The 27,120-nt window shown below is 33.5% G+C and overlaps 9 protein-coding genes across 9 annotated transcripts; 6 read left to right on the forward strand and 3 right to left on the reverse strand.

Annotated features, from left to right (window-relative positions):
• Positions 1-622: 622 nt before the first annotated feature.
• On the forward strand, positions 623-995 carry BX664DRAFT_344380 (uncharacterized protein). Its single transcript, XM_051547454.1, has one exon. The coding sequence runs from the start codon at positions 630-632 to the stop codon at positions 864-866; it is 237 nt and encodes a 78-aa protein (XP_051395674.1). The 5' UTR covers positions 623-629; the 3' UTR covers positions 867-995.
• Positions 996-2,152: 1,157 nt separating this feature from the next.
• Positions 2,153-3,259, forward strand: BX664DRAFT_270997 (WD40-repeat-containing domain protein; the record flags this gene model as incomplete). Its single annotated transcript, XM_051541124.1, has 4 exons — positions 2,153-2,390; positions 2,454-2,700; positions 2,766-2,844; positions 2,930-3,259. Coding segments are annotated over 4 exons (894 nt in total), but the record flags the coding sequence as incomplete, so codon positions are not given.
• Positions 3,260-3,581: 322 nt separating this feature from the next.
• BX664DRAFT_389653 (uncharacterized protein) lies at positions 3,582-4,127 on the reverse strand (the record flags this gene model as incomplete). Its single annotated transcript, XM_051549556.1, has 2 exons — positions 3,856-4,127; positions 3,582-3,772 (listed from the first exon to the last, which is right to left on the reverse strand). Exons 1-2 carry the CDS (start codon positions 4,058-4,060, stop codon positions 3,582-3,584), a joined length of 396 nt encoding a protein of 131 aa, XP_051395676.1. The 5' UTR covers positions 4,061-4,127.
• Positions 4,128-4,320: 193 nt separating this feature from the next.
• Positions 4,321-5,445, forward strand: BX664DRAFT_344383 (uncharacterized protein). Its single transcript, XM_051547455.1, has 3 exons — positions 4,321-4,675; positions 4,735-4,829; positions 4,900-5,445. The coding sequence occupies exons 1-3, from the start codon at positions 4,367-4,369 to the stop codon at positions 5,414-5,416; spliced, it is 921 nt and encodes a 306-aa protein (XP_051395677.1). The 5' UTR covers positions 4,321-4,366; the 3' UTR covers positions 5,417-5,445.
• A 2,028-nt stretch (positions 5,446-7,473) lies between these two features.
• BX664DRAFT_344385 (uncharacterized protein) lies at positions 7,474-9,976 on the forward strand. Its single transcript, XM_051547456.1, has 8 exons — positions 7,474-7,520; positions 7,589-7,889; positions 7,966-8,023; positions 8,095-8,485; positions 8,560-8,623; positions 8,708-8,892; positions 8,981-9,091; positions 9,178-9,976. The coding sequence occupies exons 1-8, from the start codon at positions 7,494-7,496 to the stop codon at positions 9,700-9,702; spliced, it is 1,662 nt and encodes a 553-aa protein (XP_051395678.1). The 5' UTR covers positions 7,474-7,493; the 3' UTR covers positions 9,703-9,976.
• A 31-nt stretch (positions 9,977-10,007) lies between these two features.
• Positions 10,008-16,296, reverse strand: BX664DRAFT_344388 (uncharacterized protein). The gene is made up of 15 exons (XM_051547457.1): positions 16,080-16,296; positions 14,927-15,998; positions 14,786-14,850; positions 14,438-14,709; positions 13,463-14,357; positions 13,214-13,350; positions 12,651-13,107; positions 12,478-12,575; positions 11,857-12,414; positions 11,710-11,794; positions 11,340-11,647; positions 11,047-11,253; positions 10,680-10,966; positions 10,447-10,592; positions 10,008-10,371 (listed from the first exon to the last, which is right to left on the reverse strand). The coding sequence occupies exons 1-15, from the start codon at positions 16,231-16,233 to the stop codon at positions 10,055-10,057; spliced, it is 5,058 nt and encodes a 1,685-aa protein (XP_051395679.1). The 5' UTR covers positions 16,234-16,296; the 3' UTR covers positions 10,008-10,054.
• Positions 16,297-17,036: 740 nt separating this feature from the next.
• Positions 17,037-20,587, forward strand: BX664DRAFT_270956 (uncharacterized protein; the record flags this gene model as incomplete). Its single annotated transcript, XM_051541121.1, has 12 exons — positions 17,037-17,404; positions 17,516-17,780; positions 17,841-18,050; positions 18,109-18,343; positions 18,408-18,614; positions 18,723-18,928; positions 19,022-19,127; positions 19,737-19,864; positions 19,987-20,016; positions 20,105-20,205; positions 20,296-20,356; positions 20,447-20,587. Coding segments are annotated over 12 exons (2,058 nt in total), but the record flags the coding sequence as incomplete, so codon positions are not given.
• Positions 20,588-21,741: 1,154 nt separating this feature from the next.
• On the forward strand, positions 21,742-24,369 carry BX664DRAFT_287854 (kinase-like domain-containing protein). The gene is made up of 3 exons (XM_051541769.1): positions 21,742-21,981; positions 22,066-22,627; positions 22,728-24,369. The coding sequence occupies exons 1-3, from the start codon at positions 21,937-21,939 to the stop codon at positions 24,326-24,328; spliced, it is 2,208 nt and encodes a 735-aa protein (XP_051395681.1). The 5' UTR covers positions 21,742-21,936; the 3' UTR covers positions 24,329-24,369.
• Positions 24,370-25,333: 964 nt separating this feature from the next.
• On the reverse strand, positions 25,334-27,048 carry BX664DRAFT_344396 (CigA protein). Its single transcript, XM_051547458.1, has one exon. It carries the CDS (start codon positions 27,018-27,020, stop codon positions 25,413-25,415), a length of 1,608 nt encoding a protein of 535 aa, XP_051395682.1. The 5' UTR covers positions 27,021-27,048; the 3' UTR covers positions 25,334-25,412.
• Positions 27,049-27,120: the final 72 nt, after the last annotated feature.

The raw sequence follows: 27,120 nt of genomic DNA on the forward strand, positions 1-27,120 counted from the left end.
TTCTTGTTCTTCTTACCAAGTACTCGTCCTTTAGTACGCATAGTTTTCGACCTTCAACAGCAACATTTTCTGGTTGTCGATTCTTTTTTCTTTCTCTACCCAGATATTACTCTGTGTGATAGTTGAAGGCTTAAATAAAAACAAGTGAGACAAAAATATAGATCTTTTATTTAATGAGAGCAAAAGCTAATGCAATAAAAAACTCCTTAACATATGCATAACAGCTGTTACACAAAATGTTGATTTTGAGATAAATCATCAGATCTATCTTATAGACACCACATTCTGCCTCACCCAGTCTTCAATTTGTGTTAGCGTAGTAGTGCGACGGCTGTGTGGGGTAGACATGAAATAACGAGACAAACCGTAAGATGTTTATATAATACAGCTAAAAAACAAAAAGCGATTAAAGAGAAAAAAAAAGTGAATCCTATTGCGGCGTAAATCCTGTTTTATAAGACTAATCCTGTTAAAGCAATCTTGTTTCGTTTACTAGAGGTTTTATTTATGTTTATTTATGTTTATTTATGTAGAACTATTTCATATATTTTAGTAAGGTTTTATAATTTTATAAATAGAGCATTATTGTTTTTTTATTTTTTTATTCTTTTGTTCTTTTTTAATTTACTATGGCTGTGTTTTTGAAATTGCTATTATTGATTTTTTACTTCTTTGCCTTTGTCAAGACTATTTATTCTGTAATGTGCTGTTGTAAATGTAGTATGCCTGGATGCTTTGAAAGTCAAAGTGAAGTGTGTGGTAAACATGGCGCAATTGATCCTGGTGTAGATAGTTGTAGTACAGGTTATTGGCAGTGTGATGTTAGGGATAGAACATGTTTTGATGTAAGATGTGATTCTTTATAATTATAAAATTGTTTTTGAAGAATATAAATATCAGGCATAAAAGCATTGTTGCCTTTTTATCCATAAATAAAGTGTTGTTGTTACATTTTAGAGTAAAATTCGTTCATATTATATATTTGAAAAAATCACAGAAAAGAAAGCAAGAGTTAAATTTGTAGCTGCTAAAAGTTTATTACATCGAGGGACTTACAAAATAATACAAGATGCAGAGTCTGAATTTGACTTTAGTAATAAACGATGAAGAATTAAAAAAGGAATTTTTCAAAGTTAGAATTGTTTATAACAAGTAGGTTATTATGATATTTAACAAATTCTGGAAACTAAAAGACCTTTTTTGAAGTAATAAACAAATGAAAAAAAAAAAATCTTAACTGCTGAACTTGATAATAATATTCCAATTTGCATAAAGGGTGTAATGAATAAATCAAAATTTGATCAATCCCGGATAAACTCTGACCGAAATCCAATCTGAGACTGGGCTTGCAAAAATCCAGCAGGTTTGTGTGCATTGTGACTACTTAAAGCCTTCCCTATTTCAAGTTTGTTAACCGAGAAGTGTAACAGGTCTTCTTTTCAACCACGCGAGGTTTCTCGTTATTATGTACGCACCTACACAATTACAAGGATCTATAGCTGAAGTTGATGGAAAGCTCGGTAAAGCTAGAAAGAGAAATATTTACTTCAACAATACCATTTATTAATTCTTTTTCTTTTTCGATCGTTCCATAATAGTTCATGTTAATAATGAGCAAGATCTTGCTTTTGCCCAGTTACCACAAAGACAGGTAAAAGTTAATGATCATTTCTTTATATCGTTTTCTGAACAAGTTTATTATTATTTTCTTTTATATATATATATATATATATATGTATATGTGTAAAGGTACCTATCTATCCTTCTATATCAATGGAAAGCTCGTTGAGCACACAAAGAGCGGATCATATTGATAGCTTTATCACTGAATTATTGAAAAACACCTCTGATATTATATCTCTCCTTCCACAATCGTAAGTGAAAAAAAAAGGTAGAATTAAAGCTAATATTCACCAGTTCTAATGTTGATTATTTGTAGTTTGCAAGATGCCATCAAAAACAGGTACAATATGAATAGAAATATATATTATATAACTGCCGTTTCCTTCACTAGTCTAATCTCGTATTATTGCTTTATAGTGTGCCTTCTCGTTACGCTAAGGCTTTATATGAGACAGTGGTATCTAATTTTTTTAGCCAGCAACCTTTACCTACGCTTCACCATCTTTTTAGTGCAAATGCACCACCAGTACGCGCTGTGGCATGGCATCCTCACCATGAATTGTTAGCGATTGCTCGAGAGGATCATCATGTATATATTTATGAGCGCGATAGTCAAAGAAACACCTGGCGTACACAAGTACTTGAACATCATTATATGGCGAATATAACTAGTTTGGAATGGAAAAAATATAGTCATGGCACTCTGGCAGTGGGATGTCAAGCAGGTGTGTGTGTCTGGTTTCTGACTGACAGTCGCTGTGCTAATCGTTTTGACTTTGTTCCTGCCACTGAACGATGTGAGTTGGTCAGTACGACGGATAAGAACCAAGGCGATAACCGTACTCTTTCTAATGCATATATGCATTTTTTCAGCACTCCTGGACATCGACATATTAGTTCGGTCGCTTGGGATCCATCACCTGGAAGTCAAGTCCTTGCCGCGGCCTCTGGCGTGGATAGCACATTGATCATGTATGATATTATGACATTTAATCATACTCCTGTGAAACGATATGGAAAAGGCAATACCCTTTTGAGCTGGAGTCCTGATGGGAAATATCTATATGTGGCTAATTTGTAAGTATGATAAATATGTGGATAGACTGTTTTTAATCAAATTATATTTATTTTCTAATCATTAGGAATGGTAAATCTCGGTTGTGGGAAACTAGAAATTGGACAAACACAGAAATACGAAACCCTCCTGGATTATGGGTGAAGGTAAAGATATATAAAAAATAAATAAATAAATAATAATCTTGATCTGGGAGAGTAATAAAATATATCTCGTCTTGTATTTATGTAGTCTGCTTGTTGGGCACCAGATAGTTGCAGTTTATTTTATTCAATGGTTGGTAAACAAGACATTCACGCTCTTTGTCTACCAACTAGCAAATCTACTGCGTCAGGAATGTGGGATATCAAAATACTCGAAATACCTCCAGCCGAAGTGACAATGTCTAATGAACAAAAAGTACCTATTGGTGGAGTTATCAAAGAATTAGCTCTGGATCCTAATAATGGATGTCGTTTAGCAGTATCGTTTGAACATTGTAATTATGTGGCTCTCTATAAAGTGATGCCATTGAAACAACCAATGTCTTTATCTCAAGGACAAGAGTTGACATTGATGTAAGTTCTTGTTTTTTTTTTATAGTATTTTTTTTTTTTTTTTGTTTCTTACATATTTAAAATTTACTATTTTTTAGTGGTTATACTCGGGGTATGGAAGTGTCTACATCACAAAATAATGAACTAACTGCTGAACCCATGGAGAATACAAAACCAACTCATATTCATTTTGTGAAATCTTTCACGGAAGGAGCTTTACTAGCTACTACTTGGAAAAATAATAGGATTAGTTTTGTTACAATGGATACCGCCTAGTTTAATTTCTCATAATATACCAGGGGATATCAGTAGCAAATAGATATATATATAGTTATTTTTTATAAACATTATTTTTTATTGACAAATTCTTCTTTTAATCGTTTCAGATTTGATTCTGCTCTAATTCTTTGTTCCTGTTCGATAGATTGTGAAGTTTTTTCATAAGAGTGGTCTCTGCTTGAGTACTGATTATCATAAAATTCAGAGTCTTTGACTTTTACAACGGATGGAGTAGGTCGTTCTTTCCAAGAATCATAGACTGCATAAAAATGAATACAATTAATAAAAATGAGTTCACTGCCTATGACGTTCAAAAGTCAGTTTCGATTGTTTTCACTTTACCATAATATGCTGCGCCCATAGCGACAGATCCAATACCTAAGCGAGTAGCTATCTTTACATTTCGTAAATGTCGCTTTGCTGCCTCTGCTTGCTCAGGTGATCCTGTCAAAGACTTGGTCTCCATTTTATCCATCCAATACTTGATTCCGTAAATCGAAGCACCTCCAATAGCTAATAAGATCACTGGTGGAAGCCTAGGTATCATAATACACGTGTGTATTCAAGTAAATGTAGAGTAATAACCTATTTCCAAGATTGGTTACCACCAACTCAAAAAAAAAAAAAAGGAAAAATACAGGGAAGGTTAACACTGAGAAATGGGGTGGTCACACGAAAACTTGGCTTTAAAATCTTGCTACTGCGATGACCGCTGACAAATCATCGCTTACAGATTTACCGCATAAAAAAAAAAAAAGATATAAATTGGCCTTATACAAAAAAAAAAAAAAAAAAAAAAAAAAAAAAGGTAGTTTGACTTTACAATCTTTCTTGATTTTTAACTTCCTAACAAATGACTCTTAAATATCTTCTTACTGGTGTTACTGGCGGTTTGGGGAAAGAAGTGCTTTCTTATTTTGTTACCAATGTCCCTGCATCTGAATATGCTGTTGCATCTTCCAATGAATCCAATCGACAAAAGTATGAAGACAAAGGCTTTGCTTTTCGACATGTCAACTATGATGACCCACAAACTTTAGAAAAAGCCTTTGAAGGTGTTGAAAATTTGTTCTTTGTCAGTACAAATGTCTTTGACAATAAACGTCGCGCTGTGCAACATCAAAACTTTGTCGATGCCGCCAAAAAGGCCAATGTGAAACATGCAAGTCCTTTTATATATAAATGTGTTTTTAGTCAATTAACGTTTTGTTATCAATATAGGTCTGGTATACGTCTCTTGCATTTGGAGGACTCGAATCTCAATCGAAGGTTGCAATCCAACAAGTCCATTATGAAACAGAAGAAATGCTCCAAACGTAAGTTTTAATTTAACAACAAATGCTCATAAAAATTCATACTTTATTGTCTTTTTCTTTTTTTATGCAGTTCTGGACTTAATTTCACATCCATCCGTGAAGGTGTCTATGTAGATGCATTCCCACTCTTCTTGAATTGGTATCCGGATACAGAAACTGTTTACCTTCCTAGTAACGGAAGCATGGCCCTTACATCACGTAAGGAACTAGGTGAAGCAAATGCAAAATTAATGATCGCTGGTGGATATGACAAACAAATTGTTCTTTTGACCACACAAGAAAGTGTTACTTTTTCCGACATGATTGATGAAATCAACAACACAACTGGTAGATCTATCAAATTGGAATTGGTTTCCCCTGAAGACTATGTTCGATTGAACTCTACAAATGATCAAGGTGGTAAACCTGCCCAGTTTTTTGAGACACTTGTATCATGGTATGATGGTATTGCAAAAGGCGAAGCTAGTACAACCCATCCTCTCATGAAGAACGTCCTTGGTAGGGAACCTATTACTCCAAGACAAGCAATTCGATCCTTCTTGACTGAAAATCCAAATTATACATGGCATCAAAACTATTTTAATTAAATCAAATAAACTGTAGATATTCAACATTCGTTTTCTCGTTTTCTATTTTTTTTCTTTTTGCATTTTCCTCGCTCTTTTCCTTTTATGCTCTTTCCGTGCTTTTTTTTTTTTTTTAAAAAAAAAAAAATATCGTACTGTCTTACAGGGATAGATCAGGTGATCCATCCAAAATCAACTAGTTTATGCAACTTCTATCATTTGTACTAGGTGAAAAAAAAAAGAGTGAGGGAAAAAAAAATAGTGAAATGATCCTTTATACGAATAAGGTTGCCATCTTTGTAGTACGTAGACAAGAAAGGACGAAACATATGACTTTCTTGAACATCCTTTCTTCTTTTCCTTTCTTCTTTCCCGTTCTTTTCCTTTTTTTCAATTCCTTTTTATCTTTTGCCACCTTGACGTTATATCTCTTTACTTTATTATCTTCTATTACTTGGAAATGGATTATACAAGAAAAAAGTGCCCGTACCTCTATGCTCCAGAACCAACAGGGAATGTACATGCAGCAAATCTAGGAATAGAATCTACAGATAGTGGTGTTAGATATGAAATTATTAATAGATTAGGTAGAGAAGCTAATTTTAAATTAGTATGTGCTGCAGATGGTGCAAGAGGATATGCTGCCGAAGGTGACCCTCATTTAATTCAATCGCAAGGCAGTGCTTATGGTGAAATTTCAGGAGCAGATCCTAATGGCCATTGCAAATTATTGGTGGATGGAAATGATTCATATGAAATATTACATAATTTAAACTAGCCATTTTTCTCATTCAATAAAGATATATTCCTGTCCCACTTATTAAGTCATTGCCATTACATAAAACCATGCTTTACCTACTGGATTTTTCCGTTTGCTTGGGGGGCGGCCGGATTTCTTTTAAACATGCAAATAAAAAAAAGCTTACAGTGCAAATGAATTGGTGCATTGACGCGAATCATTTTCACTATCAAGAATATGGATAGAAATCAATCACGCAAACAAATCTGAGTTTTATTTACTCACCTCGTTCACTCCTTTTCTCCTTTTTCCTTTCCTTTCCTTTTGCTTCTTTTTTTTTTTCTTTTGTTTTTTATCACCTTCTCTTCTTCTCTTTTTCTTCGTCCTCATTACAATCTTGATACTGTAGTTAGTCGACCCTTTTTAGTTTAGAATATAAATACATTATTTTATCTCTAATACGAATAATGAATTCTCTGTTACCTTCGGTCAACATTGCTTTTTAAATTGCCTCATACTAGTCTACATCAAACAACTATTGTATTCTCGTAAGCATATATATACTTACTTCAGTCTTGTCTGCCTTTCTGTTACTGGTATTATAGTATTACCTCTGTCACGTTCATGACAACATTCTTAAGAAACGGAACCAAGTCGATATTCACGTAGCTCATACGTTAGCTCAATACTTACCGGTTTTTATTGCTCGACCTCCACCAAACAATATCGAAGACACGTTTGTACATCACTACATAGCACCGATCCTGCAGTCTGTATTCAATTCAAATTCTCTATTCAAAGTCCACTGGGCGAATTCTTCTTTTCACGGGGATGAACATTACAAACCTGACTTTTCGGTATCGGCAGACTGTGTTAGCTTCTCGCTTACGGTAATGGTCATTATAAATTATTAGTAGATGGAAATGCTTCGTATGAAATATTACATCACCAAAGATATTCTTCTCATTCAATAAAGATATATTTTTGTCTCACTTATTCTATTACGTCTTTAATCGTCGCATAAACTATGCCTTATGCTGGATTTTTTTTTCTATTCGCTTGACGAGTGTCAAGATTATTTTATTTTATTTTTATTTTATCAAATTTTTTTTAAAAGAAATATATATATTATGTACACCTTTTTTTTTTTTTTTGGTAGGGAAAAACGCTCGCTAGGTAGTCTGAGCGTTTTGACTTATTTGGAAAATTGCAAAACAGCAGAAATAAAGTAATTTTATTGGTCAATTTTGAGGAGGGTATCAAAAGTCCTTTTTCTTTCAGCAGAGAGAGAGAGGAGGTATCCAAAAATATGGTTGTCTCTAATCTTTCCCTTTTTTTTTTTTTTTTTAATTTCAAGTCATGCCTATTTCCAATCACTATCTTGATGTAAAAGATTAAAAATTTTTATTCGGACACAAAGATAAGACTGACGATACAACTTTATATATTTCTAGAATGGTTGTTTATGGTTTACCGTAACTACACCTGAATATGATCTAAATGAAGATATACCTGCCCAGCATATACTTTCCATAGATCCAGGTTCAGTCGAACTTTATAGATACCTTCATTCCTTGACTTTACCGTGTCATCACGATTCTTCAGTGGTTTCACCTAGGAATTCTACGAGATCTCTTACCACTATAGACACCGATCATCCGAAAACGACCTCATCACCACTTCATGGAAAGCACTGTCCTGTCATGAACCACAGTATTCAGTCCATGATATTAGATTATTTCGAAGTAGAGCATAGTGAGTGTTGAATATTCAAAAATAGATGAATTAATAAGGGTATATTCAATTCGGGTGTTATGACTTTATATTGTAGACACGGCTGCTCTTGATCTAATTGAAAATTCTCTGGCATATCGTCAAAAGCCAACCATGTAAATACAATAGGAAGCGACCGTATCTAAAAGTGATATAATAGTAAATCCTTTTTTTTTTTTTTGATTAGGATCATTGTATTTACTTTATTTGATATCCTGTTAAGGAAAAAGGAATTTGACAATCAACATCACAAGGAAAATTGGATTTTTATGGAAAGAACGCAGGGTCTTTTATTGAATATGCTGCATCGTTTTGGCCCGCAGATGTTTGACGGTATATGGAATTCTTTCCGGCATTTTCATATCCTAGGACATAAAAAACATTTTCGTCCACTCCCTCGATCTAACAATATAGTACATTATGGTAACGGGGATAATATGCACGCCAGTGATAGTGATAGCGACGATGCAGACGATAATATGGAGAGTAGAATGTCAAACTCTGGTTTCGCAAACTTTGCTGATATTTGGGACTTTATACATCAAAGTTTTACATCAAAGGATCCCACAGCAACCAAGGTAATATAAAAAATTTTATCATATTGGACCAATTTCTAGTATTACATGTACTTATCTTTTTTTTTTATTACAAGACATTTTTACTTACACTGGATATTCTAGTATCAATACTTGAACAAGATTTTCTATCCAAAAAAGGTAACTAGTTACACAAGAAAATGCTACATTTTCAATGGGCCAACTAATATTGCACTCTTCACTTTTATTATGTCGTATGATTAGATAGCTCTGCAAGTATTCGAAAAAGTATTTTTTTGATGACTCTAATGAAGAACAATCAATATCGACGTGTTCGATTAACGCAATTTTTGGATATTTTACTACAACCTTTTGATGACAACAGTCACTGCCTTTTACCGATATTTAGTTGCAAACGAAAGGAATTATCTGGAAGGTTATTAAATATGGTAAATGCATAGAATACTTTTTTTTTTGATCAAGGATGATCTGTACGCTCTGACTCCTAAAAAAAGCAAACTTTTTTTTTTGTTACAGATGATAGCATTTTCCTTGTACGATAGTGTTTTATCCGGAACTGATCTGGCCACTCAATTCAATGAAAAATTAAGTGCATTGGACTTGAGTGTATCTATCAAACTCTTCCAAGTAAGTGTATAGTTACTAAACATAATCTTTTTGCTCATCCTATATTATCCATAGATCTGATGAAATTTTTATTTTTATTTGAATAGTATATATGTTTTGATACATTTATCCTACAGCTATGTGATCTTGTATTTTTAAAGAGTGATTGGCATCAAGTCCAAGAACAGTATCTTTATTTAAGAAACAAAAGGGATACCATGACAGCAACGGTCCACTCGCTACAAAAATGGATACATATTGTTACAAAGATAGGACCCTATCGAATGAACTGGGAGGATGTCCATTGTCATGTATTTATGGTCAAGCAATATTATCAAAGTATGTTAAGATCTTCCACTCTGCGCTATGATTCAGAAACCAAAGGATCAACTGTTATTCGTGGTTATGATGACGTTGATGATGATTCACTAGTAGCTCTGTTAGATGGGGATCTGATAGGTTCGTGGCGCCTCCAAGTAGAATCATGGATGAACCAATGTAGTTTAAATCCTTCTTCAAATCAACCATCAGAATGGGACATTTCTACCACTACCGATCAAAAAAGGAGTCCATCAATGAAGGATGATGTAGAATGGCTTTGTGAATTTATTTTTTTCTTTTCAACGCTGTGATTAAAGAACTCCAATGTACTGGTGGTGCTTCCTTTTTTATATATTACGGAAATAGTTGGATTGATTGTAAATTATAATCTTCTTCTTAATGATCATAGATAAATTGATACTTGTAAAGAAGAACCGTTTCCTTTCTTTTTTTTTTTGCATTGTTCCTCATCACTCTTCTCTATAATAAACGCAGTAAATGAAAACTATCATATAATGATTCCCAAAAGACATTACAAGATTAAAAACATTTGCCAACTGGTCGGAGCATCATGCTTGATATTACTTATTTGATTTCAAAAAAAAAAAAAAAACCACCGTTTACAAGTATACTCTTTTTATTTTTATTTTTATTATTTTTTTTCTAAAGTGGAGAATGCATACCAAGCTTTGTGCTAAATTCTAGTTTAGATCGTTTTTGGAACCTAATGAATTCTTTTTCATCATGTAGTTTGACCAATTCTTGTGTGGGAACTAAAATAACAGGAGAAATAAAGCCAATAAAGTAAACATACCAAGGAATTGTGTCCAACTTGATAGGACAATGGGCTAAAGATACCGCACAAAAACAGAATTGTAATATGATTGTCATGACAAAAGCTCCAATCCATACTTTGTTTCTGAAAGGAATAAATTCTCTTAAAGAGTACGTTCGATGCAGAAAAGTGGCTGACATCCAAGCTAAATAAAAATGATCAGAAAAAAATAAAAGATGATTGTGAGCATAGGAATCAATTCTTTTTTTTTTCTTTTTACCAATACACCAAACAAATATAATCAACATGAAATTCTGTGCCAATATAACGGCCCATTGTTGTTCGTTCGTCCAATGTAACCAACCTTGTGTACCAAACAATCCAAATATTTGACTTGCTGGGGCATTCATGCCATATACAAGTGACCTATGTTGATTAAAAAAAAAATGTTGTCATTTGTTATGATCATTTCATTTAAAGTTGTAAAATCCTTTTTTCTTTTTTTGAGCTTACATGATGAAAATGGCAAGACAAATTACAAACAATAGAATAAATCGAAGTACAAAATAGAAAAAGAATCGTTTCATGTCAGTAAGATGGTCAATGTTTTTGCCAGGCATCAATAACATAATATTATCATCCAGAGGGGTAAATAGCATGGACAGTGTCAAAATAGGTAGAATAATCCATAATACCCATAAAATCTGATATCCTGTTAAAATAGGCGGCAATACCGTACAAAAGGATATCATCTGCAAACATGTTAATGCCATACATGTCCCGAGATAAAATACGAATCCCTATCATAATAATAATAATAATAATAATAATAATAATAAAAAGATCATTAACATATAAACTGAAATGTTGATAAACTTACAGTTCTGACACATGTGAGTAAACGACGAGCATCACGAATGAGTTGAGTAACAGCATAAAGACTAGTTTCATATTGCATAAATAAACCACATGGTAGGCTTACTAAAGAGGCACCAACTGCTAATGGTGGTTGTCGTCCATTAAGAGATAACCTGCCGCGACTCTGAGCCCTTGTATGCATAGGTTCCATACCAATACTGATATCAGCCTAATAATTAATTAAAAAAAAAAAAAAAAGTGAGCAACTAATACACATCACCTCTTTTTTTTTTTTTTTTTTTGATGTTGCCTTACCAGTGCAAATGATTCAGTATTTTTGATATTGAGTGCATTTCCAATACAACATACTACTTCTCCATTTTCCTGGAAGATACGGATCATCTCTTTGATAGCAGGTGGAGCACATTCAGCAAACAAGGAAACATGAAGAGGAATATCATCCACATTTTCAAGATGAGGTCGTATTTGATCAATACCCCGAGGGAGCTGTGCCTTGATATCATGCGTTTGGATGTATCCATTTCCACAATGTTCATCATCAGGATTTGAAAGTAAGATGCAACTATTCCAATCCGTCTCCAAGCCTAAACGTTCCGCAAATGCTGACGAACGATTTATAATATGATAAGTAATGTAATTTATAAATGCTTTCTTTCATCTTTACCTTTAGATTCTCTTTCAGCAGTGTGTGAGAAATAAACAAATCGAATACCAGCTAGTCCTAAATCCTCGATAAAATCAACAACGTTCTAAAACAATACAATATTATCAGCAACCATTATTTGAGTCCCAATTTTATATATATGTATACCTGTTTAGGTTGATGACACATGGCTGCCATGCCCAAAAATATTTGTCCTTTTACTACTTCCTTGTAAAAAGTTTCCTCTTCTTGTTCGTCCACTGGTTCATCATCCTCAAAGGAATAATCAGTTTCACTGAGGGAATCATTGTTCATACTGGATTGACTGCTGCTATCATGGTTGTCAACGGTATGTGATGGATGGTGAATGATGTTGTTATTGTTATTGGAAGTTTTGCGTGACCGATGATTTTTGGGTGATGATGGCGAAGTCTTTCCTTGATGAACTTTCTTTGTCGTAGTAAAATCTTCAGAATGATCAATGGATGCTGATGAAGACATATCACTACTACTGCTGCTGGAATCAGAACTACTGGAATCATTACTAGGTGGTTTATAAGGTAGAACAACAAAAGCACATCCTGGATCTTCATTCTCATCATCTGAAGGATTTAAGAAAGGAATACGTCCACCATTACTAGTATTGATTGGTCGATAAGCATAGGCGATACATTGCATATCATGGATTTCGGCATTTTGAAAAAAATCATGTATCTTTTTTTCCATCTACAAGATAAATAGTTTCATTTAATAAATAAATAATATAATAATAATGTTGTTGTTAAATACCTTGCTGGACATGGTTTGTAAAGATGTTCCATCCCAGTAATCAGAACATTTATCAAGAACAAGAGCAGGATGACCATCCGTCAATAATTGATAGCTTCCTATTAAAAAAAAAAAAAAAAGAGAAATCACTGGTTAAACATAACTTTACATTATTATAAAAAAAAGAACATTACCAGAGCTACGTTCTTCAAAGACGGTGGATAAAGCATTGGGTACTTCAAACTCGTAATATTGGCTGAATTGATATCTGGGTGTCATCAAAATATCATGATAAGGAGCAAAAGTATATATCTCTGCACGTAATGCAAATGATTGCAAACTATTTTCTCTAAAACCAATGCATTTCCCAAGCCTACATATACAAGCTTGTCGAGCAGCAGCTGTACGGCCATAAACTTGTAGTTTTGATCTTTTTCGATGATAATCCGTCCTTTTCCTTCCTTGTACTACCCCACAATTTGTATTGAGCATAAAATTAAGTCCCACAGGTTTCAATTGAGGTAAATATGATTCCCAATCTTCATCTTCAAATGTATATCCAAAAGGTTCATCCGAATCTTCTTCCAAATCCAAGTAGCTAGTATCTTCTTCATTATTAGGGAACATCAGTTGTTCAGCCGTAGGAAAAGGCTATCATACAAAAAAACAAAAAAAAAAATGATCAGCATTATTACTTAGTTTTTTTTTTTTTTTTTTTTTTTTTTTTTTTTTTTTTTTTTTTTTTTGCTCCACCTACATTGGCGATAGTGCCCTCTCTATCCAAGCAACATATTACTGTTGTACTGCCTAGTGATTCTAGAAGATTGGTAGATCTTGTTAAAGATAATCGATCCCATCTATTCAGTAAAGAGCAAAATCGATCCCACACAGCATCTATTATTTGGATAATGAGAATTAATTAATTATTGGATCATCATGCACCTCCCTCTCATTCTATTTTATTTATTTATTTATTTTTTTTGTTTTTTTTTTTAAGATAACTTACTTGGACTAAGTTCAAGATCTTTGGTCGGTGGAGGAGCTTCCGTATCAAATTCATCTACTTCATCATCATCTTCATATTCCGTTTTTGATATTTGTAAAGCTTCAAATAAGATCAATAATTGAGCATTGCCGAAACTACGTGCAATCAACCAAAGACTGGGTACACATAATGGTAATAGAGGAAGAACAGCTAAGAATGGTAACCAAAAGACTTGTTCAACCAATTGCTCTAGACCAATATCATGACCACGATATTCCTTCAATCCAAAAACCAGTAAATTAATGACCAGTGATATTCCTAGCACATACCATATCAGATGACCATAAAGTATTCGGAAAAGTACACGGGCTTCATTCATAATCACTGTTTTAGGCCGAGTCTGTGATAGTGCAGTTCGCATATGTTCTTCCAATGGTGTTTCCAATAATGTAAATTGATAACGTCCTCGACAGCCCAGGTATTCTTCCATGAGACCAGAAGGTGGTGGTATTCCAAAAAAGGAAGGTTTGAATGCTTGATTTTCAGCCAAATAGTATTCTCGTTGGTTTAGAGGTGATCCATCATTGTTGTTGTTGTTGTTGTTGTTGTTGTTGTTAGTTTCATGATTAAGATTTGATTCTTCTTTCGTATCGTCATCGCCCTTAGGTTTATTATTGTTATTACTATTATTATTATTATTATTATTATTATTATCTTGGGAAGATGGTTTTATTTCTTTTTCGTATGGACGGTAACGTTGTTGATGAATGTATTTCATTCTTCCAGGAGCTACATCACCATAAATCATTTCCACTATATCGCCCTCCACTAATAAATTCACAGGAAATATTCGTACTACTCCATCACGTACGACTTTGGCTACTGTCATTGAAGGGATAAATGGAATTTTGATGTCCTATCAAAAAAAAAAAAAAAAAAAAAGGAAAGGGAAAGATAAGTGATCCAGTTGTTTACGTCCATCTATGATGTACCGACCTGAACCATGTTCATACCACTACGTTTTAAAGCTTCCATAATAGTAGTTGCCCTATCTGTCATCTCGTAGCAAGTCAATGTCTGTTCCCGATAGTATAAGAAGCCGTTCCAAATAGTCATCAGCAAGATTAGGATTGTCTCTATTAATGCACCAGTGATTCTATACTGATATGGATCACTTTTCAGGTAACCAGCAATGTAATAAGCCAAACAAGCCATAGCACATACAAAGCTGAAAATATTTTCTGGTCGATAGAGCCAATCCCTAATATCTGCATAATTACCCACAAAAAAAAAGGATATCATATTTGGTCAATTGTCTCTGTATTATTATTTTTCTTTCTTTACCTATTTTTTTCTGTATTCTTCCTCGTTCTTCATCCAAAATCTGTTGAGCAATAGAGAGTAATTTTCTATGATGTTGGAAAAAAAAGATAAATTTTGTCAATATTCATGATAGATGGTAATTTTTTTTTTAGTGTTATTTACTGAAGAGCTTCATCACTTGAAAGACCGACAGCTGGATAATTGCATGGTTGCAAGCTTTCACGACGACTCCAAGAATGAGAATGTAAATTTGCTTCCAAGATGCGTTGAGCGCGCTTGTTCAATTTCCGAGAATAATGCAATGACTGTTTAGGAGTAGAACAAGATGAATTTAATGGTGATGAACAATTATCATTTGATGGCTGTAGATGATGTGATTCTGCTGGTTGTTTTATTAGATTCCTTCGATGTAGTTTCTTTCTTCTTTGTTGGTACCTTTTGTTATTTGAACCGTTATCCATATGATTCCCTTTCATACCGCTACCATTTTCACTTTCGTCATCAGCAATAGCATGATCGTCTTCATCATCCATACTTTTTCGAAACATATGACCATCCAGAGTAGTACCATTATTGCCTTTTTCAGTCTCATCGGTGCAATTATCATTGTAATAGTTATGTGGATTTGTACGATGCATAAAATCATCATCATTCTCATCATTTTTCAGAATTTTGTCAGATGTGTAATTATTATATTTCTTTGCTGATTGTTGCTGTTGTGTGGCATTGTCCAATATTGGTTTTTCAGATGATGGACTTGGATCACTACTTTTCTTACTCATATCATCATCATCATCGTCGTGATAGAATACTGATGCTGTAGATGATTCATGATATATTAGATTAGATGACTGTGGGTTTTGTTCCTGATCGTTGGTAGGTGGTATATGATGTAAAAAACTATACGCATAATCACTTTCTGATTCATCGTCTCCTGACCGAAACAAATGATTAGCATGTTTATCTAGTCGATGGGAAAAAGAAGCATGATGAGATTGATGAGGTTGGCGAAGATGACCGTGGTCAATGACAACTTGAGCTGAGACACTTGAACTTGTTGAAGAACTAGAGGAACTGGAACGTCTAGTACTTGCATCGCTATGACTCGATCGACGCTTGTTTTTCTTCTTTTGTTGTTGTTGTTGTTGTTGTGTAGTGATCGATGCTTCAGTTTCATCCTGTTGTTCTGGTTCTTGTATATCCAATAAGAAATAAGTTGTGTGTTGGTTATGATCTATAAAGTTGAACTAAAAAGATGAGGAAAAAAAACCCAGATACTAGTTTCGTTTAGCTGAAATGAAAAACATATTCTTACCTTCATTTTCTGTTGTTTCTTCCGCTGACGAAGAAGATACTTTTCCTTCCGAAACTTGATTCTGCATACTATGAAACCCAACAAGAATAAGGAGCGTTAAGTGAAGCAAAAAAAAAATTTTCACTGAGCAAAACGAGAAGAACATTGGTTGCATTTGGTTTAATCTCCGCAGATTTGCCTGAGGGGGTGATCGTTAAATGCCAAAAACGGAGCAATCCTGAAAAAAAAACTTTCAGGTCAACTTGTAACTGTCATGGCCTTTACTCAACTAATCGATAAATTACAAGAAACTTTAGTTCATAATTTTCAGGAAACCCCTTTGTCTCCGGAAAAATATGGAAATGAAACGTCAATCACTTGGTACCGGAAAAAAAAGAGAGCTTATATCAAAAAAAGGAAGGATAGGGAAAGGAAAACAAAGAAAAAGTTGGACTAACATTTTCTAAACAATTCAAGGTCGTGGATTGCGACTCAAACTGCTCAACTATTAGAGGCTTATCCTGCTGGATTAACGACTACCATTATACTGGCCGAACTAGAAACAATGGTAACAACATAAGAAGGACAAGTTGGTGATCTTTTTTTTTTTAAGTGATCGTGTTTTTTTTTTTCTTTGTAGTGGGAAAAACATTGTATCATGAGGAATGCTAATTGTAAGAACTGTTCATGATATACTGAAGGAACAAAAAAAAATATATCGATGAGAAAAAGAGATAATAAATGGATTTATTATAGATTTTGACGCCATCGAGGATATGTATGATAAAAAAAGAGCGCGATCGACGATTCTATTGAACTGCAAGATCAAGAAACTTGAATTCAGGCATGATGCACTTTATATCCTTTCCATATATAGATAATACTACTAACTAATTTGTTCAAATATATTATTTCCTTAACCTTTTTTTTTTTTTTTATTATTCTATACGGTTGGCAACTTTGAGTGATAAAAGTTCAAAGGAAATGGATTTATATCTCTCACCAAAATACAATGCTTGGATCGACAATAGTATTTCACCATTGATGACTGACTTTTCTAAGGATCGAAGTATAAAATTTGTATGTCCTTCATTGATGAATACCCTACGGTCAAAATATTATGATGATGATGGTGATGATCAACATATCCGACGATCTGATCAAGTGATATGTGTTCCACCCACTCATAATTGCCTATGGACACTACAGATAAGCGATGGACCATGGATTAATGATATTTTCAAAGACACTTTTGCCACCGTGATTCAGCCACAATCCATGGCAGGAATGTTGCCTCATATTAGTAAAAAGCATCAACTATGGGTCAAAGTACTTCATGTAGAACAGTTGGAAATCATCGCAGAAAAAAGTGATGAACAAAGACATGCCGCTCCAAGACCAAGCATTCAAAATAATAATAATAATAATAATAATAGTGGTATTTTTGATCAACAAAGAGAAGACAAATCGAAAAGAATAGATATCTATATCATAGACAAATCGAATGATACTGAACCAGCATTGCTTTCTTTTTATGGCCAACAAACTCATTTATCAAGAATGGTTCAACGTGGTGATTATCTTGGTCTTTATCATCCTATCATTTCAACACAACCAAGTGAAAGTCAACAAACCCAAACAGATATCGTGTTTGAATGTGGTCCAGATACAATCCTTTTTATTATGTCAAATGAAGATGCCATTCAAGCTGGAGTTACCAAAGTCGAACCACTTTCCAATCAAAATTCATTAGCTTCTTCTTCTCAGGATCAGGAAAGGAAGAAGCCTGCTAATGACCATAGTCCAATGCGTGATTTTTGGCAACAAGATAAATCAGTAACATCTCAAAAGAAGAAGAAACCAATTATAGAAAGAGATGATGAAGGATTGATGGATTGCAGTTCTTATACGCCTCGTATCATGATCAACGATTTGGAATCATCCATGTTGAATATCACCATTTGTGGTCGAGTGATTGCCAAAGCAAACAATGTAAGTTAGTTGAGAATTGTTTTTGATTTTACCCATTTATTTGATGACTATTTTGTAGAATCCGTTCTTTAAAGATGGCAAGAAAATGGATAGATATGCAATGCGTGTTGAAGATGAATCTGGTAAAATGGATGTAACCTTATGGGAAAAATCAGGACATTATGCAAGAAAAATACAAGTAGGTCATCGTATCCTTTTGACTGGTCTATCAACATCTGTCAAACATAATACAAAAGGCAAGACATCTTGGTATGTAAATGGTAGTACTGTATGCGGTACCGAGATCTACAATTGTAAGTCACTTTTTTCTTTTTACATTATACATAGTTGATAATAATTTATTCTTTTTTTTATAAGTATCGCGATTCGATTGTCTCTTGAGAAGTAAAGGCATTAGACAATTGATTCCATTACATACAATTCAAGGTGATGGTCAATGGGAAACAAAAGCAACTATAGTTGGATGGGAATTACATACTTTGGATCAGACTATTATATATTCAAATGAACATACGAACAATGAATTAAATAAGATTGAGGATGATGATGATGATTTTTGTATAAGTGATTATATTATTACCGAAGGACGTAAGTTGATACCAAAAAAAAAAAAAAAAAAAAAAGAATAATGAAAATTAACTATTTAAACTTTTTTTCCTTTTTTAGATCGAGACTGTTTAGAAATAATGGAAAATGACAATAAATGTAATTACTGTGGTATAGATCTTCAAGATAATATGAAAACTATGATATTTCGACCAAAAAGACGGAAATCCTTACAAGACACAACATTACCCAAAGATAAAAGAAAGATTGGTTGGTTGGAATGGCGTCTAGATAATGGCCAGGGGATATTATATACCTATGGAGGGGAAGAGGTAATTTACTGGTTTTAGAGTCAACACAGGTGTTTTTTCTTTTTTTATTTCTTCTCCTTGTTCACATTCCTTTTTTTTTTTTTTTTTTTGAAGTCTATATTAAATTGTAAAGCTGATCAATTTCAGTCACTGTCAAATGAATTACAGATTCAAGTATTAGACAGCGTAGTTGGAAAACAATGGATATGTTCAATATCTTGTGTGGTAAAAAAAAAAAAAAAAAAAAAGTTGAAATAAGAATTTGTGTGACATTGATATATAAATACTTTTTGACTGACTTTATTATATTTTAACAACTATGATGATGTTAGGGTTCTAATGGATATCGTTTAGATAGATTGATACCTTCGAGAGAAAGTACTCAAGATTGTACTAAATTATTACAACAGTTAAGTTCTTCATAGTAATTCATTTTTCATTGTTCTTTTCAAATGTAGAATAAAAGTTTTTCTTTTTTTTTTATTATTATCATTCAACTCGTGTATGAAGTTGCATGCGTGTTTTTTTTTTTGTCATCTGAGTTGAAAGAAAAAAGGGCAATAGTAAATAAAATGGAGTTTAGATGATAATATAAAGTTTTCTTTTAAGGATCCGATTTTTCCATTCTGTCACCAAGAAGTTCCTGGATGATGTACAACTTACTTTTATAGGCTTCTTTGTACCACCTTTGGTTGCAATCAACCACTGAAATTAAAGACAAAAAAAAACTTTTTTTTTTTTTTCATATATCATCCCTATTTCTTTTTTTTTTTTTTTCTTGTTCTTCTTCACTTCTCCTTTACCTTATTTAAACACCTTCATTCAAAAGTTTTTTTTTATACTTTTCTTTTCTCCTCTTTTTTCTATACCTCTCCCATTACTTTCCTTAAAATGAAATTTACTGTCATTGCTACTACCACTCTCGCTGTTGCTTCCGTTGCTCAAGCTGCTATCACCGTAAGAATAATAATAATAAGAAGAAGAATAAAAAGAGATGACTGGTAGTACTAAATAAAGTGGAGTCAATTTTACATGTTTATAATCTTTTTTTTTTATTAATATTCTTTATCTTGTTACAGATCGTTACTCCTTGGGCTGATACTACTTGGGTAAATTTAGTTCGAATGAAAACTAACAAATAATACTAGAATATGTATTAAATCATTTATATTTTCTTTCTATTTTATTACAATATAGAATGCTGGTGCTCACGGTGCTATTACCTGGAAGACTTCAGGTACTGATGCCACCCAAAAATGTGAAATTCAACTTTTGAATGGCAATAGCTCCAATGCAAAGTAAGGAGTTATTTAAAAGAAAGAAAAAAGGACATTGACTTGTATCATATCTAGAAATACTGATTGTCCTTTTTTTTTTTAATGATTTAGTTTGGTTGCCTATATCACTGATCCTAAATTACCTACAGATTGTTCTGTTGGTTCTTTTGATGTAAGTCATTCTGTTCATATTTAAACCTTGTTGCAAAAAAAAAAAAAAAAAAAATGCATGGACGGAAGTTAAATCATCCTTTTATTATAGATTTATCCTTTGAATGATTTTGCAAGTGGTAAATACTCTATTCGTATTGGTCAATCAGCTTCCTCTACTTGGGCTTATTCTGGTGTCTTTAACTTTGTTGGTAACGGTAGCGCCAAACCCCTTCAATTGGCATGTAAGTAGAAATGATTGTAAAATATATATTGAATGATTGACTCTTTTTTTTTTTTCTATTGATATATATATATATTTATTTAGCTGGTGCTTCTGTTGCTCCTGCTGCCAGTTCAGGAGCTGTGAATGGTACTGGTTCATCTACCACTCCTTCAGCCACTGGAAAGTCCAATAGCACCAGTGCTAGTTCTTCTGGAGCTTCTTCCTCCTCTACCAATGGTGCCTCCACTTCTACTATTAGTATGATCACTGTAGCTGCTGCTGCTGGTTTGTCTGCTTTGGCCATGGCTTTGTAAAACTCTTCCATTCTTTCCCTCTCTCTTTTTATTATTATTATTATTATTACCTTTTACCTACCTTACCCCCATCTCCCTTAACAACTCTATAATTTAAGTATTGCTACCCTATTACAATATATCTATGATTTTTTTTTTCGTGTGTGTGTGTTTTTATTTTTAAAAAAATTGCTGCAAGAATCACACTATTGTGATAAAGAGAAATAAAAATCATTTGATGACCATATGTTAGCAAACATGCATCGGATAAACAATAATAGATTTTTTTTTTTTGTTGATCTATTTGATTAGACTATTTTTGAACTAAAGATGGGAAAAATATTAAAAACGAGATATCATCAATGAATTATTATTCCAAATAAGAAGATAAAAAAAAAACAGTAATCATTCTGAAAAGGGAAATGTTTCGAAGCATTATGAAAAGATGTTTTATGCCACGTGTAGCTTAAAAGATGTTTTTTTTTTCTATTTAGAAATAATATATAATGATTGGCTAACAATGAAAAGAAAAATTGGGATCAGTTGCATTAAAAGAAATAAAATCACTTCACACGCAACTTTTTTACTGTTTATTATTATTTGGGCTTATCGGAAGGAGAAGGGGGAAAGGGAGGAAATTAAGGGGTTCTGTTATTGTGGCAAAACATAAATAAATAAATAAAATATTGATGGTATAAAAGTTCTCAATCTTTTTTTTTTCCCTCTCTTTTTTTTTTTTTTCTTTCTCTAAACTCCTTCTTTGTATCATCATTATAAAGTAATATGAAATCACTTTCTTTAACGTTGAAACACAATTTTATAAAGTCCACATCTTCTAATACTACTGTAGTAAATAAAAAACATCCATCACCTAAACAAACTACTACCACAACAACAACAACAACAACAACAACAACAAGAACAGCTACACCTACACCAAATAAAACTCAATCAACAAAATCAACTAGTTCAAAAAAATCAAATCCACCTAGTAGCAAACATATCAATAATGATTGGCTTTTGAATGGTATAGGACCTTATCAATTTTTACATACACTTGGTAATGGAAAATTCAGTAAAGTGATGTTGGCAAAACATAAAGAAACTTGTCAGTTAGTAGCTATCAAGGTAAAGAAGAAAAAAAAAAAAGTAGATGTGCGGGGTTTCATTGATGAATAAACCAAACTTTTTTTTTATTTATTTTCTCTTTAGACCATTGACAAACAAGCTCATGATTATAGAGTCATGTCAAGATTAGTACGAGAAATCCATCTGATGGAGTTATTAGATCATCCAAATATTGTAAAGTTATATGAAACATATGAAACAAGTGATTCTTTATTCTTGATCATGGAATATGTATCTGGATATAATCTTGACGAATATCTTCATCAACGAGGTGGGGTATTATCAGAAACAGAAGCAAGATATTTATTTCGACAACTCGTTCAAGCTGTTCATGCCTGCCATCGTCATTGGGTAGTACATCGTGATTTAAAAACGCCAAATATCATGATTTCCAAAGATCAGCGAAAAAAGATCAAAGGAGAAGATGGCACCGAAGTAGATGTACCGGTTTTGAAGCTAGCTGATTTTGGTTTAGGCAATCGTTTTGGATTACAACGCCTTCGTACCATTTGTGGTTCCATGTTATATTATAGTCCAGAGATTATAAGCAATCAGAAATATTATGGACCTGAAGTCGATTGTTGGTGTCTAGGCATTGCATTATTTCGAATGACTGCTGGATTTGAACCATTTGCTCATGCTCATAGTAAGTTTTTTTTTTTTTTTTCAGTAGATCATATACTTTTTTTTTTATTTTTATTTTTAAAATCATTCCTCACTCTTTTTTTTTCTATGTTATTAAATAGCTGTTGGTGAATTGAAAAGAGATGTGTGTAGTTGTAATTTTCCAATGCCAGCATCACTTGGTCCCGAACTACAAAACACCATTCTTAAATGTTTACAAGTAGATCGAAGGAAGAGAATGACAGTGCGAAATGCATTACATAATGATCCTTGGTTAACGAAAAATGGTGAATTGCCTTGTCCATTGGAAACGCCTACTATTTATGATGAATTGATCCATACTCAACAACAAGAAGGAGGTGAATTGACGGCAAAGGATAAAGAACGACGGACAAGACGCCAACTCATGAAAACATTGGAACAAGAACAACCACAAGTGAAGAGAACCATTATATATCACCCAATCAATGCCTCTACCTATTTCACAACCGTTAGTCTAGATCAACCATCAGCTGGAACAAACAACACTAAAACATCATCGACCTTGGAATTACCTATCAATAGTACCACCAACAATACCTCTTCCACTGTTCATACACCTGTTCATCGGTATGATCGTCATATCACAAATGTAGAATCTCATCGATCAGAGTTGTTACAATCTATTCGTCAAAAGACAGGTCATCTTGGTTTGCGATCTACAGAAAAATGGCAAAAAATGATCATGGTTCGTCCTCAACAATTTCTTCAACTTAAATCGAAAACAAATCCAATATCGGATCAACAATCTACCAAATTGTTCTCGTGGATGATGCAACGTATTCAAGATCAAGTTTATTACTTTCAGGTGAATTCTTCCTCTTTTATAGGAAAAACTTGTTTGGTAAAGCAACCATCCAATGGCACTCCATTATTTGAAATTCCAGAAATTCCGAAAACTGGGAGCAATACGGAACCTCCACTTCCATCTTTAACATTGTCAAGTATTACTACTACTGGATCTATAGATGAACCTTTGGATTCACCATCATCATTATCATCATCATCGGATAGTAACGGTTATCACACTAACTATCATCAGTTAGACAAAGAATGTATGGAATTACTCAAACAGACATGTCAGTTAATGGGTATCACTTATTATCAAGAAGGACCTAAAAAATTAATATGTGTCTTAACTTTACGAGATGCACCACATCCACAAGATCAACAACCACCTCAACAACAATCTCAACAACAATCATTACAAAGGCGATCAAGTAAACATTCCACAGCATCCACTCAAAGATCATCAACTTCAACATCTACCAGTAATACCACTAGATCGGAAAACTCTAGAAGAAGTAATAGTTATGAAGAATTGATTTTAGGTGGCGGTGGTACTTATCCATCTTCAACAAGATTACCCTTGATTTCTCATTTGACTTCATCCATGACAACCTCCTTTTTTGGTCGAAATAAGCAGAAACAACAACAACCATCCATCAATGATCCATCAGAGAATGAAAAAAATGCTCATAGGAAAAAAGATGGGGTGGCGGTATTCTCCATGACTTGGGAAACATTACTTTTTTCTCCTACTACTTCAATGACATCTAAACATCGTCCTGTTATTGCTCTTCGATTTTCAAAAATACAAGGTTCATCTACCGTATTTAAAATGGCTGGAGGTTGGATCACTGGTGTGATAGGTTTAGAAGGAAAATTATCCAATAATGATTGATCATTCTTATTTAAATAAACTCTTTTTTGAAATACATTGTATTTTTTGTGTCAAGACTTTGTAATAATAATAATTAACCAAGTTGAATATAAATATATATATATTGAAGAATGCTAAAAAAAGGGGTAAGCAGAAGGAGGATGAATGAAACTTGATCTAGGGACTAAATAATCATCATCATCATCACCATTGGTATCTTGCATACGAAATAAAGGTCCTATCAGATTGGTGTCGATAGTCAATTTAGGTCGTTTATTGACATGATGATGATGATTAGCAGGTGGGGTAATAGGAGATGATTCTATAGGTGTTTGAGGACTTTTTCTATCATTATTATTATTATCATTGGCCAAAGAAGAAGGATAGGATTGACATCGGACATCAATGGATAATTTTGGTGGTGGTGTAGTATCGTTTGTCGTGTTTTGAAGGATGGATGGATTTAATTTATATAATACAGGAAATGAAAAAATCCCTCCTCGGTCATATTCTTCTGAAGAAAAAGTAATGAAAATACTGGGTGGTTGATCACTGAATCGTACTTGTTTTTCTCGTTCCATTTGTTTTCGTTTTATTTGTGTTGGTAAAAGCGTACTTTTATTGAGAGTTGTATTCATATTGAAGAAAAAGAATGATGTAAGAATAACTATTAATGAGTTGGTTTTTTTTGTATAGTATGTTGTGTAGAAGAAAGGGAGAAGGAAAAGAAAGAAGGATAGGTTTAGTATAACGAGATGGAGAAAGAAAGTAAAAAAGAGGGAAAGGAAAAAGGGGAAGGAGTGGAAAGGAGGAATGTAAAGGAATGGAGAGAGAACAAAGACAAAGTGAAATGTAGAAAGATGGATGAGAAGAAGAGAAAAAAGATAAAAAAAGAAAAGAAAAAAAAAAAAAAAAGGAGGGGAGCTTGTATTTTTTTTTTTTTTTGGGGGGGGGGGTATGTCCAATGATGTTTTTTGTCATTTCCCTTTGTTGACTATAAATAGAAAAATAAAGGTTTTATCATTGGAATATATATATTTATTGAAAGAATAATATTTGTTTTATATTGATATAGAAGGAAAAGAATCTTTATTATTATTAATATTTAACGAATAACAGGGGGACCAGCAAGTTTGACTTCTTTGTGTGTATAAACAGGATGAAGTTGACGTTCAATATAACTTGTAAAAGTACTATCCTTTGTACCGAAAAAGTGGTGACCATGAGCAGCAATAATAGCATCTAACATGGGAATCAAGTAATCATCTAATTGTACATTTTCCTCTACCACGTGGACTTGGCGTAATGCGTCAAACACAAAGGCAAAATCAGATAAATCAAAAACACATGGGAATGTATTATAAATTTTACGCAGTAACGGATGTTCTTTTGGATTGGGAGCATCGGTAGCGATATAGATAATGGCGCGACTGAATCGAGTGACATTGACATTATTACTGTTATCCTTTTTCCGTTTGTGACATGATAACTGAGAATCAAGGGTAGAAGGAGGGGTATCACCGATCCATAAAGAGGAAATATCTTGTTCATAGCCTGTGTGATCTACAACGAGTGGCATTGCTGATGAGACATTGGTGATTTGTCGTAAAGTTTTCACTTCGTAATCCGTACGTTCCTTTCTATCTTCGTCGTGATTCGCATCCAATTGTTCGAGTTCTTCCAAAGTCAAATCCGTGAATTGATTCACTAGTGAATGATAGATATCATCTATATTGATCGATGCCCGCACCTTGAATAAGCCATCACCCACACGTATATGTAATCCAACAAACGAGCCTACGCCACCTAGTTGATCCACCACTTTTTGTGCCGTACTCACCAGAACAGGATTACGGAAAATCAAATGCGTTCTTATTTGCTTCAACCATGCCGCATGAGCCGCTTGTTGCGCTAATACACGATGAGTACCAAATACCGATCCAAAATGAAGAAGTGTTGCATCCATGGCTTCCAGCGTGGCGACATCGTACCTATGCATAAATTTCGACAGTGGTGTCTTGGACTGCATGTGATCATACACTCGGAATTCATACGGTGATACATCCTTTAGAAAATGAATATCAGTTTTTTGATTTAATCCCAAGGTCGATTCTAACCATTGAATGCTCAGATCAGGTCGTAAAACTATCCGTACTTGTGAAGTAAGTGGCTTTAGATCATAGAAAAATGTCCAGGGTACTTTGGTCCATCGATTATAATTCAAACATTCCATTGGATAAGGAGCACCCCGAGGAATCAAAAGACAGTGATCCAATCCGCGTTTTGTTTGTAATAGTATTCGTTCGTACATCTTATCAAAACGTAACCATGGCATGGCTGGATTGCCCAGATAAACATCAGGAACAAGAAGTGTGCGGTTTAAATAAAAAGCCAACAGTAAAGCATTTTCCAATTCAATACGTTGATTGTGAAAACCAGAGTGTGGAAGATAGGTTATGAATTTTTCATCAGCTGTTGGTGTATGAAAAGTGAATGGTTCAGGAAAGACAACGGGTATGATTGAAGATGAAGACGATTCGGTTGACGACGTGATGGGAATATTATTATTATTATTATCGATCACTGTGGATGAAGAAAGAGAAGGAGGTCGTTGTAAAGTAGAAGAATGTAGAAATAATATTAAAAGGATAGATAATAAACAGAATACTATCACTACTGGTGATTTTCTTCGAGGAAGTAGATGAGAAACCATTCTTGAACAAAGGGAAGTAAAAAAAAAAAAAAAAATGGAAGCCAGCAATTTTTTCTATGTTGTTGCCACCCCCTGAAACAGAGGAGATTGAATCTATATA

This window comes from Halteromyces radiatus, assembly GCF_025201355.1.
Source record: "Halteromyces radiatus strain CBS 162.75 chromosome Unknown BX664scaffold_13, whole genome shotgun sequence".
Lineage (NCBI taxonomy): Eukaryota > Fungi > Mucoromycota > Mucoromycetes > Mucorales > Cunninghamellaceae > Halteromyces > Halteromyces radiatus.